Here is a 14,887-nt window from a genome sequence, read left to right on the forward strand (position 1 = left end):
GGAAGCCCTTATCTTTATTCTTTTAAAGATTCAATTTAAGAGAAACCAAAGAACTTACAGATAATGAATGTGCTACTTTTCTGTAGTTTTCAGTACTTTGTGGCAAGCTGTTAGCACATGCGGTGGGTTTGTTGTTCACTAATTGGTGAGATGCCAGGAAAATCAGGGGTTTTGTAAATGATTATGAGGGTGTTGTGTTTCATACTTACAGCTTTACCGTCATATATCCATCTTAATCATGCCACTCAGCTTCTGGGTGCAGGATTGTGTTCACATGCACATTTAATGAAACTGACTCAGACTCCAATACAACTCCAAATAATAAGCAGAGCAGTATCTTATGATGCAAAGTCTTGCTCTTTATGTGTCAGTGTGAATTACTGTATGTGTGAACCGCGCTTCTTATCTCAACAGTCCTCTGTATTCATATGTTAATGTGTGCTATATGTCCCTGTTCTTGCGCTTACATGTGACTAAATATACCCCTGGTTCCCTTTCAGCGCTTTCAAGGCTTGCCATCCCAAGATAAAGACCTTCTACTTTGCAGCGGAAAATGTAGACGACATGTCCCGGTGAGTTAATGAGGCTGTGATAGTCAGGCCGTAAACTCCCCCAATCCCACATCTGCGGCCACATTTAAACCCCTGCTGGCCGGAAACTGAATCCCCCTACGGGACTGCCCACTCTCCTTGAAACAGAGCAGTTTTGTAAGGCGGGTGGTCAAACCGGGAGACAGACACACACATAAGCACACAGCGTTTTATTGGCTGGCAAGCTGCTGTGCGTCATGGCTGTTATTCTCCCCCACAGGTGGCTGAGTCGTCTCAGTATGGCTGTGGCAGGCTACTCCGAGCAGGAGAAAATTCGACAGGACAGAGGTGAGATTAGTCACAGACTTTGTTCACGATGCTGTAAAGGATTCTTCGTCTGTTGCAGGTCGCTGGTCAACAGTTATATAAAACAGTTGACATTAAGCAGTCAGACATCACGCTGTTGCTTTTAGACTGCAGAGTCACATAGAACTAAGGAATGATGAATGCATGGATAATTATTTTGCCAAGTCTTCACTTGGCATGGTTTTAATTTGCTATCACAGGTTTACAGCAGTAATTTTTAATCTCAGTTTATCGGCTCCTTCAGCTCCATCTTATACCTGCTGCAACAAGGAGTTCAGAGCCACGGTCACCATGACTTCAACACAAAAAGAAATCTGTTTATTAGCACATTTAATACATCTCTAGAAAGCACTGTTCCCTAGATAATGACTGACACATGCATATACAGGTCTTGTCAGTGTGTAAGCTTCTTTACTTTTGCACACTTGCTTTCAGTGCAGAGTTTGGAAACTACCATTTGTCCTGAATCTCTTCATTGGCAGATAAGCTCTCGCTGTTTTTTCGGCTTCAGGTTTGATCAATATCGTCTCCTCTTGTTAGAGGGCTTACGAGGAAATAAATATGGAAGTGAATTGCTTAAGTTGGAACCTTGGCTCACCTTGTGTGATGTGATGCAAATACATGGAAGAACAACTCCTGATGGAGAGATTTCAATAAATAGATCTTATTTCTAGATCAGTGGTGGAGGCTTTTTAACGCTTCTCCCCGGTTACAATTCCACTTCACTTCTGATTCAAGCATCTCTGCTTTTGTACTGAATATTAATGCTAATTTAATGGCTGAAGGCGTGCTTCTTACAAATGGACAGGAAATAATATAACTAACCCTTGTGCTATTTTGAGGAGCTTACATAGAATCCTTCAGTGGTGGGTGGGTGAGATTGGGTTTGTCACTGGTTTTATGAAGAGGGGGCTTCATCCTTCACAGACATGTTGCTAAATTGGATCCTTAACACCTCCGGAAGACTCAACAGGAAGTTCTCACATTTAAGATTCATCCATCTTCACACTCAGCCTCAACCTGGACTTACATCACACCTACACTGCACCGACACTGCAGCAACACCACTTAAAACACTCATCCGTGACCTGACGCTGCAGTTCAGAAGCTGAATCTATCATGAAGTGTGCTTGTCTATCATTTGTAAGTCTCGTTAGCCAGGATGAGCCTCAGTAAATCTAAACTCAGGTGATTATTCTGATGCAGGTGTGAGTGTTTTAGACGGCTTTTAGATAAAAGATTATAAAAGGGTTTGGTTTTCATGCTGCTAAAGAAAAAAAAAACATGGCCCAGTCTCTTTGTTCCTGACAGATTACTGGAGTGAGAGTGATCATGAGGACCTGGAGATGCCCTCAATGCCCAAACAGGACAGTCCTCCGCCACCTTATGACACCTATCCCCGAGCATCCTCAGTGAGTCTGCCAGCCTGTAATTTAATACGTAGATATCACCCCAAGTGGCAAACCTGTTTCACTTGCTAACTGTATGTTTGTGTGTAGGTGAGTCCCTACCTAGAACCAAAACGTGGCCATCTCTCCTCTTCCGACACATTCCAGTCCCGCTCCTCTCATGAGGAGTTCCACTCTGAGCCTCTGGACGGCAGCGGCAGCAACAACGGCGTCTCCCCCGGGCAGAAGACGAGCAGCCACCGAAACTCCTGGCATGACCAGATGGAGAGCAACGCGAGGATGCACTACCTCCAGACGTTCCCCGTGGAGGAGACCCTGCTATGTGAGGACAGAGACCAACTGGCCATGGAGTACCGCAGGCAGTCCACCCTGCCCGCACAGCGCAGCCTGCTGCAGGAACAGTACAGGGCCCTGCCCCTCAGGGCCAGTATCGATTCAGAGGCGGGAGGGAAACCCCGCAGCTTCACGCTACCCAGGGACAGCGGGCTCCACGCTATCCTGGCCGCCACAGCCGCTGCGTCGGATCAGAGAGAGCCCCAGCACTACCACCTGGACCGGGCCAGAGACACCGGTCAGACACACAGAATCTGGGTTTTCCGCCATTTTACATGCACCACAAGCATGGACATTCAAAGAATACGGCATATTACATCAGACTAGAACTAAAACAATCAGTTGACCAAATATGTGATATAAATCACTTATACATTGAAGTCATTTGTCAAAAAGTGATCACATTGGGAAATTGTGACATTTTTCACCATCACCACTACAGGATACAATGATTAATTGCAAAACATAACCAACGAAAAAATCATATAAATAGCAATTAGTTGCAACCCTTTATCACACACACAGTGGACAGTCTGTTTGTGTGAATGTGTGCCCCGGGAGTGCTCCTGCAGTTACCAGGGGGTGCTTGGAAAGAATGTGAAGTAGCTCAGCTAAATTGAAAAATGTTTAATTACGATTTGGTTAAAAGAAAAAGTGTTTTGGAGGAAAATATCCACATAAATAGAATTACAGTGAGTAATATTTAGAAAAAATAAGTTGCGCAGGAACTTATTTTCCTGTGCAAAGTAAGTGACTCAGGTTGCTTCGCACCAACCTGAGTCACTTGTAGCACGTTAACACCACGTGCAGCTGCTGCGATATAGACTGTGTGAGACTGGTTCAGTGATCAGACAAGTCAAAATAGATGCTAGAAGAAAGGATAAAGTGTTGAAGGGTTCAGCGTCTGTCACTTCAAGTGGTGCTGGGACAATTATGACTCAAACCAAGTATAAACAGGGACCAAATCCAGGATCACTATTTCTTGTGGAAAAAATCTAACAATATCCTTTTATATAATCAATTAAGGGATATTTGAACTAATCTGATGGGGCTGTCGGGGTATGTCAGACAAAAAAGGTTGGAGACCCCTGCATTAGACTTTAAGAGGAGGCCAAGGTATCACACACTCAGCGGTCTCACTGAGATTATCCTGAAATCCCCGAGTGCAGGGACCTTTCCTGCTCACTGTAACAAGCAGATCAGTCTTCTCATCAGTGTTGAGCAAGTGCGCTCATTTCTCATCATTTATTTTATCAAAGCTGCGAACAGGCAGTCAGAGCCAGCAAATGTCAGAGGTTGAATACACGTTACTATTGCCTTATTGGATTGGATCTGAAGCCAGGCCAATTGCTGTCCCTCAGAGACCTCCGGGACTGTTGTCTAAATGAGATGAAATTTAGTGTCTTTCTTGATAAGGATTGAAGTCGGCAGTCCACTCTCTCTCACACAGTTACTCTCACTCTTTGCCTTTTCCCTCTCTCTCTCTCTCCTGCCCGATTGAGATGTCATTGTGCCTCTCGGCACTGTTTGAATGGCGAAGCGAGGAGGAATCCTTTCAGTCCATGTTAGCGTTGAATTCTGAACAGGATAAAGAAACACGCCTAAGGGTCCTCTCCTCTTGTCCTCATTTGTCTATTTCTCCACCATTCGCTCTCTCCACCACTGCCTGTAAAGAGGAGCAAGAAACACAAAACAGGCGGCAAATAAAGCATGATACGTTTCAAAGCACAGCCCCAAAGCTTCAGAACGCACCACCCAGCCTCCAAAACACGAAACAGAGCGACGACCAACAGATTCAGAGCACTAGTGTAGTGTTAAGATCAGGCCAACAGAGGGCAGTGTGTGTAAACAGGAGACAAGAGGAGTCCTGGAAGCTCGGTAGGATGATGTATGAGCTGTGCAGATAGTGTTGTAGCTTTAAGGTCAATTTTCCCTGAAGAAAATACAGTAATAAAAACACATGCAGCAGATAGTTTTGGTTTTATTTGCTAACTTAAAGCTAAATGTCTCATTCCCATCTCACTCACCATAGCAACCAGTGGTGGAATGTAACTGGTACATTTACTTAAGTACTGTACTTAAATTTGACCAACTACTTTGAGTTACTTGTACTTTGCTTGAGTATTTCCATATTACTTCTACTCTGTAACAGTTCAGAGGGGAATATTGGACATTTTACTCCACTACATTTATTCGACAGTTGCATTGTTCAAGATTAAAGTACCCAAAAGTATATAAAATTAGCTGAAAAGCCAATCAGTTGATCGACAGAAAACTATTGATGATTAATCAAATAAGGAAAAAGTGTCAGATGTTTTTAAGGTTTCAGATTCTCACAAGTGCTGCTTCTCCTCCAGTGACAGGAAACTGGGTAAATCTGAGATTTGACTGTTGGCCATTTCATTTCTCTCGATTTTCTTAAGTTTTAGAAAAATAAAATAAATTAAAATCAGTCAGTAAACTGAGGAAATAATCATCAGATACTATACTGCTTATACCTGAATGCATGAGTAGTAATGAAAATGATGATGATCAAATCTAATGTTTTGACAGTCACAGGGTCCATTTTCCTGCATAACTATTCTTTTATAAAATGAAATAATCTTTTCCTGATTATACTCCAGTAACATTTTCAATGCAGGACTTTTACTTGTAATGGAATATTTTTACGCTGTGGTATTATTAGTATTATTTGTATATAATACTGTGGATACTTCCTCCACCCAACCGTATGCAGCACACAGGCAGAGCCTCAGCTCAGTCTTTGCATGTGGTCCTCAAATCAGTAGAACCACTGTGCTCACATCAGGAAACAAATACTGTACATCTGAAAAACACAGCAGCAACATTTCTTTCCAGAAAAGTGTCCTGGCTGCTGAAGATAATCTGCTGACCTTGCTGTCGACGTGCGATATTTTTGAGTCCCTTCGCCAGCTGCTTGTTACAGTGGCGTCGGCTCGCTGCCATTTCACACTGGGCAGGTAGCACGCAATCAGTTTGTGTGAACGTGTGGGCAGAGAGAGGCTGCCTACAGTTTCATATGGTGCAGTGGTGCGAAAATGATTTTGTTAGAGTTTATATTTCTAAAGTCTGTTCACTTAGTTTAAAAAGGAGATAATTTAGAAGATCTATCTGTATGCAGGCTGTATTTTGCTGTAAAAACGAAGAAATCTCATCCTTGAGTTCAGTTTTATACAAAATCTTTGCTGATGATTGCTTGTCCTTCTTGCCAGGCCACGGGCAGGACTGCAGGATGCAGGCAGACTCTCTGGGAGATTTGTACCGGGCTCTAGAGCAGACCAGTCTGTCCACCTCGGCTGACCACAGATCAGCCAGCCGCCTGGAGTACAAGCGCTCATTTGTCCGCAGAGTCAATGACCCCCTGCTCAATGACAAGCTTCATCGCCTCCGGATCCTCCATAGCTCACTTAAGGTATAACATGTCCTGAGCATTTATGTTTTTCTGTAAGTGTGTTATTTATTGGTTCATTACTGATGGATACCTCTATCTCCTTGCAGAATGTCCCTCTTCAAGACACAAACCGGTCATTGGGCTTTTTAGGGTGAGGATCAGCGTGTTGATTAAACCTCAAACGTATCGCCTCTGCCTGCTCCTCTCACAGCCGGCATCCCTCTGCTGGAGATTAAAGGCACCAAACACCTTCTATTACCTGCTTGCCTCTACATCTGCTTTCCTTTTACTGCTCCTTCAACCTCGCCCACTGCACAGGAGCACAAAGACTCGGCGTCCCTCTCCACCTGATCGCTCTCTTTAAAAGACCAGGGTTGTTACAAAAGGCTAAAGAGATGTCTGGCTTGAAGAAAGAACTCGTAGACTCACAGGGTTTATGACAGGGTTTCAGCACTTTGTGTCCAAGACTTGTCTGAGAGCTTTGTACTTCATCGCTCACATGCATGGCCTCCTCCCCTCGCTTCTGTTGAATCGTTTTGAACATTATGCTGGAGTTGTGTACAGCCGCTCAGCAATGCTCGATGGAGGAATCAAAAGCAAAGCTACTGTGGATGTACACAACGCTTTGTTATGCATGTGTGTATGATCTAAGGGTATGTTTGTTCTATGAGTGTACAGGGTGTTAAGCATATATATGCAGTAATGTTACATGTGTATATATATGTATATAAACAGTATATACACACATGTAACATTACTACAACAGTGACTACACAATGTTTTGGGGTACTTATACAAATTGTAAATCAAGTGCTGTGCCTCAGTGATTGTGAATGTACATTGTACTTTTCCAAGAGAGACAAGAGAAGATATAGAAAGCAAGCTATTCCTCAGTACAGGGGCACAAAAATATAACGCTTGGCAATAATGAACTAGTATTGTAAATTACCAAGGAATGATCAGAATAGTTGTCTATTTTTGTATGCATGCTGTCTACCTAATTGTAAAACAGTTTTGTATTTCAGAGTGCGTTTGGTCTGGAGAACACTGGTGTCGACCCCCCCCTCCCCCCTCCCCCACCACCACATTGTGTTTTTAAGAGGCTGATTTTTTTAAGTGTTCACCACATAAAGAGGAATAACTGTATTTATTAAGTGTTTAATGTACAAGCATGCTTTGTATAACTAAAACACATCACCATGCCATTGGGAAGTGACTGACATTGCACAAGTGTGCCACACTGTAGCTACATTACTTTTTTATTGAATAAAGTATGGCATGGGCACACGTAACAGCCATTGTTAGATGTTTTTTTTCTCATAATCGCATTTTAGATGACTATTTTTAGGCATGACAAAGGTTGACTCAGAGGATGATGTGCAAATAGAAACACATGCACTCAGTGTATATGAAGCCTCGGGCCTTCTTATTCTGTAGGATATGCTAATTAAGAATGACACAGAAGAGGATCAACACAGGATTCCTAGTTTCCTGTGCAGACTAACCATATCTGCAGTGTAAGTGTGTACACAAATATCCAAAGGGGAATATCATATTATTATACTTTACATAGTAAACATGTCAGAGTGAAACAGGAAGAAATCTTTTCCACTACTACTCATTTAAAATGCAGGCAGGTGGTGTGAAAGTGTGGAGAACTTGCCCCAGTCCTGAAAGGTAAGGTTCACTCCAAATACAAAAATAATAACAGTTCGTCTGCACTTTGTGTTCCCCACATATATTATTAACTCACAGAGAACATACAGTTCACCTTCTTAGCCCTCTCCCTCAGACATTTAACACTGCCTTCTAAGACTAAAACAGCAAATTCGGCACAACATCGCTTTTGAATTAGTCCTTTCAGATATGCAAAGAAGTGAACTATTGTTCTGTGGAACAATACACAGCCACTGATTCTAGGCAGGAGTATTTGGGTGGGAAGACTTAGGATGGATGGGGGAGGATGCAGGCTGCAGCCACTGTTATGCCAAATCATGCCCTTCGTGGATTCATGGCCTGTGTTGTTACACGTGACTTTGTTGATAAAAATAAAGCTGACTTGCACAAAGAAAAGATTCATTTTGCAGCCACTTGCAGACATTTAGGAAAGCACAGAAAATAGTTGCAGGCTCATGAGTATCCTGATTATTACAAGGGCGTCATGAAAGCATCAATAATGAAAGAATTATGCTAACAGTGCAGATTTGAATGCTTTGGAGGTTTGACAAATAAAACAACTGCACAATTCATGTTCTGTAATATTATTGCTATTGTAATTACAAGCAATCAGCATTGAGTATATAAATATTTGTTTTTCATTGTGTAGAAGATCATCATTTTAACTTAAGTAAATGATTGCATGTATGTCTCTAATGTATTCTGATGATATGGTGCTATTGACATTAATTAACCATCAATCAATCTCTTTTCCCTTGATGTAAAGGTTACAAATGTTTTGCACAGATTCAAATGTTTGTTCATATCAAGAAACCCTCATCAAATGTTTCTTTTTAGTCGTCCTTATAGATGTTTTCAATAAAACAAGAGGAGACAAAATGGAATAATGATAGGAAAATCTCAAGTAGTGATTTGCATATTTATGCTTTATTAGTTGCAACAAATGTTACAAACAGTGCTTCAGCTGCACACTGGAATATGCACATAGTACTGAATGACATGTACAAGCTTTTAGTCAAAGACTACAAGTTCACTCATATTCTCATCATGGCACTCAGTACTAACTGAACAGGAAGGGGGAAAAAAGAGCATATAAATCCTGTCTAAAGCAAGGAGGACAACATACACTTAACCAAAACACTGCACTATAAAAGTACTATTACTAATACTAACCAGCGGTGGTCATGTTAGAGTTTGCAGAGCAGGGAGGGCAACATGTAAAGGACAAAGGTGTGTTTTAAAGTTCCAGTGCCACATTTATGTCAGCAAACCAAACTGAATGCAGTGAAGATGGAAAAATACGTCTTTACAGCATTCCTGCATTATAATCTGGGGTCCAGGGAGGCACTGACAAAATGACTGAAACTATGTGATGCATAAAGCCTGAGCTTCAACCTGCTAATGCTTCAGGAATTCCACGTGGAAAGACATGAATTCAGCACTCCGAATGTTTGTCTCGGCTCTGGCTGCTCTGGTTGCCTTTTAGCAAATGTGATTAAACAACACAGAGAGGCAGGATGTTCTGTATGTCATGTGTTTCCAGAGGCATCAGTCCTCACGGCACCAGGCAGGACTCGCTTTAAATGCACAATAACAACAGCTCTCTTGGCTCAGTTATTTGCTACTTGCCTGCTTTTTCTGGTGAAAAGCCTAAACAGTTGTACCCTTATGACCTGAATACTCAAACCATAGATAGCAGGATTAAGAATGGGTGGAAATATCAAGAAGTACAGAGATAAAAACAACTTGGTTTGGTAAGGCAGGTAACCAATATTGAATCGACTTTGTGCTATTTCAAAAAAGCACCCGATAGCATAGTTAGTGATTGCTAGTAGGTGGGGGGTGCAGGTCCGCAGGGCTTTGAGGCTGGATTTGTTGAATGACAGTACACATATTCTCAGGATGTGTATGTATGAATAAAAGATCATAATAAGCTGTGGAAGTGTATATAGAGGTACAGATAGTAGGCCAACCATACTAACAATATATGTATCTGTACATGCAAGTTTCACCAGTAAGTAATTCAAACAGTATACATTTTCTATGGTTTTCTCACAAAACTGCAGCTGAAGAGTGAAAATGAGAACAATGAGAAATGCCAGCATGGGGTAGAGCCACGTAAAAACAATAAGTTTAGGAGCTATCTGTGACATGATTGCGTGATAATGCAGCGGATAGCAAACAGCCACATACCTGTCATAACTCATGGCTGCTAGAATCGTGAATTCAGTGATGGCATAGGTGTGTATAGCATAGATCTGCGTCTGGCAAAACGGTAGAGATATCTCATATGTGTGGGACAGTATGTTGCTCAGAACTGCTGGCAGCAAAGCAGTGCCTCCGAACAGACCGTTCACAGCCAAGTTACACAGCAACAAATACATTGGCTCATGCAGCGATTTTTCATGATAGACCACACCGATTAACGTTACATTTTCAGCAACAATGGCTATGTATACAATCAGGAACACACAGAAGTACATTAGCCTCATGTCCTCCATTCCATGGTAATCAGATAGATAAAAAGAAGTCACTTCAGAGAAATTCTCCATACTGTCACAAATTTACCTTAAAGCATCCAGTAATCCAGAATATATTGCACGTATATATGAGAGATGACATAAACTGTACCTTTGTGTACAGCCCCCACCCCCCCCAACCTGCATTCAACTGCACTGAGCAGCATTTATACTCCTTTACTTGCCCTGTTAAATGAAGTCATGTGGTCTGACCAAAGATTTCACAGGATTCACACATCAAGTTCTGCAATCCCATGGGGCGAGGGAGTTGCATCATGAGTCTGTTTGATTTCTGCATCACAAACAAATATTAAAACCCAAAGATTTTCCATGATACTGGAGATGATAACGTTAGTTCCAATAATTTTCCAAACTGTATCCTGCAGGTAAATGAACTTGATCTAATAGATGGAAATACTATCGTACAGAACCAACACAAACACCACCTGACTGCCCAGCTACAGTGTTCAGTAAGAAATATATCTTCAGGTACCTTGACATTGCTATTTAACAGTTGCAAGGTTGATGATATTTTATAAAGAGTACTGTCTTCACTCTGTAACACTGATTTCACCGAACACACTGGAGAGCTGACAGAGACCAGTATTTTACCAAGTTCAACGGACTCTAACACCAGGATCTGACTGAGGAGGCAGGAGACGGAACTTAAAGAAAAGTTTTAGTTCATGTTTTCAACAAGCCACCGACTGAGGAAGTATCCTGAGTTCCTGAGCTCCTGATCCAAGTCTTTGGGGTTAGCAGACAGAACTGGTCCAAGATGAGGTCTAAGGGGTGGAGCAGGATTATCCAATGCCTCCGCGAGGAGTTCAAACCCTTTGGGTTATGTTAGTCTCTCCTTGTGTCTGTCCTTGTGTGTATGTGTGTCTGGACTTACAACTGCTTCCCATTGCAATCAGCTGCAGCCAATCCACACTCATCAGCTACAGGATATAAACACGGATCTCCTCACCAGTCTTCACCAGATTGTTGTACTCACTAGCCTGATAACATGTCTTGACCACTTCGCTCTCCTTGTTCGTTGTGCTTAGTTATGTGCTCTAGAGTTTTGCCTTGTCTGTTTTTTCTGAGTAACTGAGTCTGTTCTCCTTATATCTCAGGATCATCTTCTCGTGTCTCTAACCTGCCAAGCCGGCCCAGCTCCAGTCCACCACCTGAAGAACCTGCTAACTCAAACTCTACCTGCCCATTATTTTCTGGATCTACACCGAACATCTTCCAGTGATCATTATCCTTTTTGTGTGACAATAAATCTTTTCTTTATTCTGATCTTCAGTGTCCGTGTTCTGCCCTTAACAGAACAATCTGGCTAATATGAACTCCACAGACTCTAAAAATCTTAAAATCTGGAACCCTTTGTCACTTCAAGGAGCCAAGATTGGTCAAAACAAACAAACAGAATCTCATGTTCTTCGACGGAGATCTGGATAAATGCAGAGGTTTTCTCCTCCGGCGTGCTCCGGTTTTTCCACAGATCCCTCAAAGGTACATTATTTGTTGGGATTTTTAAAGGGGAGGGTATTGGCATTGGCAGTAGCATCACAAGGAAATCAGGCAAATATGTTAAATAGCCAGTTCATCTCTAAGTTTCAGAAAGTTTTTGATCACTCGAAAATTTCCTAGATGAACACTTAGCTCACCAGTCTGGAATCCCTGTCGATCCTCTTGATTCTCCTCTTTCTGTCAATGCCTTAGATGGCAGATCACTATCTGCGTAGTGATCTGCACTAGTCATTGCCAACCATCATGAGCTGATGCAGTTTCAGATCATGTCAGCTCCCCATACTCTCTTTCCATTAGGACACCCCTGGTTAACACACCACAACCCACACATTGACTGGACTGGTCTTCACTGTGTCGTTTCACCTGTCTCCAGTCAGCCATGCATCCTCCTAGTGACCATTCATTCTCTCCCAGCGCTGAACCCCCTGACCTGTCTGCTGTACCTCTTGGGTATCATGACCTAGCCCCAGTCTTTAGTAAGGGCTGTGCACTATCTCTACTGCAACAGCGGCCCTATGACTGTGCAATTGATTTGCTTCCTGGAACCTTCTTACCTGTTAGCAGGCTGTACAACTTATGACGTCCTGAATGGATGCGAAAAATACATTCATGAGTCCCGAGCAGCTGGTTTAATCCACCCTTCATCATGCCCTGTAGGAGCTGGGATCTTTTTTGTAGCCAAGAAGGGCAAAACTCTCTGTCCCTGACTTTAGGGGCTTAACTAACATCACAATTTAAAAAATGACAATATGACAAAATGTCGTCTTGAGACTTCTTGAACCAATTTGTTTTTGTCCAATCTTCAGTGTCTGTGTTCTGCAAATGGAGTTCAGCCTTTACCTCAGCCCTTAACCGCCCAGAAAAGGGCATGGACTCTAAAGCATGCGGTAAACTGGATCACTTTGGGAGGCATTGCTGATCATGGCAGAAATAACCTGGAGAAGACAATGAAACAAAATTCAGGGACAGCATGTGTACAACGTAACCAGCACAACACGCAGTGACAACACACAAGACTCATCTAGTATCTGCTCCCATTTCTATTGGCCACTATCTACTGGAGAATACCTGTGAGTCATTGTAGATGTGCACACGTTACCCAGTAGTTGAAGTTGTGAGATCCACCTTAGCCAAAACAGTTATTCCAGTTCTGGATGAAGTCTTCTCCATGTTCAGAGTTCCCAGAGCTCTAAAAAAAAGACAATGGTCCTCCATTTAACAGTGAACAGTACCCAGGTTTGCTGCACATTTAGGCTTTCATCACCAAAAGATAATGCCACTGTGGCCCTAAGCAATGCTACTTGTGCACACTTGAAAAATCTGTGGAAGAGACTGAGAGCATGTACCTCGATGAATACTGCTCGACACTACACAGTACCACTGAAGCATTACCTGCAGAACTGATGTTTCAATGTAAAATCCACACCGAGATCCCAACACTCACTACAACTATTGACTGTTGTACATTGATGACAGAATCCGAGTGCAATAACAGACAGCAAAGGCAAAGATGAAGTTGAATTCAGACACACAACATTGGCCCCAGCCAGGCAGTCCCTCTGACAACTCTGCTCTACCAACAGGCCACGCACAGCAAATTTACTAAATCACAAAGGTCAAAGGTTCACTGGTCACAGCAACCAAAGATAGGCATTCCAATGCAAGGACCTCCTCTTCCCTCAAAGACATCAATGCAGAGATACAGGGCATCTCAACAGACCCCAATGAAGATGACAATGACATCAGTACCTTGGCACCCAGGGTACCCTTTCAGAAGTGATTGACAGTGCCCATCATACTTTGACGACTATGCTAAGGTGCCAAACAAATGCACTAACAAGACAAATTTACCTTGTAGGTTGCTCTGTTTCGTGGGGATGTCAGTAATGTCTACTAACATTCAAGTCATATACAGTTTGACTGCAAAAACAAAGGAAGTGTTTGGTGAGGAGACTTTGTAGAGAGATGTAGCATTTTCAGTATGTATACAGTGATGGGTAGCGTGGCTATATGATGATACAACTGTATGCATGCCACTGACCAGAGTATGTAAATTTAACTGTCAATATAACAGCAGTTGTCCACATATTGTTTTTTATATACAGAAACACCAAAGCACCCTAAAAAGGCATGTGTATTTTACACTAACTGTACTGTTTAGTATTTGATCTGAAGCATGATCATATTTCCTGAGTTGGATTTCTGCTGCCAGTATACAGCTGCTCCAACTCCTAAAAGTTCACACATTAAACAGAAGAAATTCTTAATAGTTCATCACTCCTACAGGAAAATGAACCCTTTTTTCAATGAATCCCTTTTTGATCAATGTTTTCTGACAACAGTATTGATAATGTGTGTTTACACTTTCATCACAGTTACACCAAGGCCATATATTCTCCAGGTATTGTTTACAGGTCAGGAATGGTCTCATTCTCATTATGAAGCAGTTCCTAATTGCTTCCAAAGGGATGTTAAACTCTGACGGCTAATGAGCATTTTTTTCCAACTCTTTCCTGGTTACCCTCGCTTATTCACAAAACAGAAAGAAAGAATAGTGACAGTAATGTTTAATAGTGTTAAAACAAAGTGGTAATTTAAACTGAATGCTATGTAGAATTGATTTACTTGTGTTACAACAAGTTAGTTCTTGGTGTTACTTCAGGAAAGTAAAAGCTGAACCTGGGTCACTGTAACAGACAACATGCTCCACTCATGTTTCCCTTGTACTGTGACCATGTACCAAACCAAACTAAAAACATGACCAAATGAGCTAAACTAAACTAAACTGGACTAAACTAAAAACAAAACACAACAAGATGAGCTAAAATAAGCTAATCTAAACATAGCTAAACTACAATAGTTCAAGATGAGCTAAGCTAAACCATGCTAAAACATGCATAGATGAGCTAAACTGAGAGCATGTCAGCATGAGCAAAGCTAAAATAAGATAAATTAAACTATAAAACACGACAAGGTATGATAAATTAAACTAAGATGAGCTAAGACAGCAAGAATATGACAATATGAGCTAAGTTACGCTAAACTAAGCTAAGCTACGACAAGCTAAGCAAAGATAAGCTAACTAAATCCCAATAAGGGAACATCACCTAATAGTCCTCC

The 14,887-nt window shown here is 41.9% G+C and overlaps 2 protein-coding genes across 2 annotated transcripts in view; one reads left to right on the top strand and one right to left on the bottom strand.

Annotated features, from left to right (window-relative positions):
- Window positions 1-6,205, top strand: part of LOC121617541 (connector enhancer of kinase suppressor of ras 2-like) — a 28,577-nt gene extending 22,372 nt beyond the window's left edge. The window contains exons 17-22 of the mRNA XM_041952734.1: window positions 501-572; window positions 811-878; window positions 2,208-2,308; window positions 2,396-2,876; window positions 5,872-6,071; window positions 6,158-6,205. Coding sequence (XP_041808668.1) covers window positions 501-572; window positions 811-878; window positions 2,208-2,308; window positions 2,396-2,876; window positions 5,872-6,071; window positions 6,158-6,205 — 970 coding nt within the window. The remainder of the gene's footprint in view (window positions 1-500; window positions 573-810; window positions 879-2,207; window positions 2,309-2,395; window positions 2,877-5,871; window positions 6,072-6,157) is intronic.
- Window positions 6,206-9,337: 3,132 nt separating this feature from the next.
- On the bottom strand, window positions 9,338-10,413 carry LOC121617817 (olfactory receptor 4K2-like). Its single transcript, XM_041953050.1, has 2 exons — window positions 10,399-10,413; window positions 9,338-10,273 (listed from the first exon to the last, which is right to left on the bottom strand). Exons 1-2 carry the CDS (start codon window positions 10,411-10,413, stop codon window positions 9,338-9,340), a joined length of 951 nt encoding a protein of 316 aa, XP_041808984.1.
- Window positions 10,414-14,887: the final 4,474 nt, after the last annotated feature.

This window comes from Chelmon rostratus, chromosome 14 (genome assembly GCF_017976325.1).
Source record: "Chelmon rostratus isolate fCheRos1 chromosome 14, fCheRos1.pri, whole genome shotgun sequence".
NCBI classification, from domain to species: Eukaryota; Metazoa; Chordata; class Actinopteri; order Chaetodontiformes; family Chaetodontidae; genus Chelmon; species Chelmon rostratus.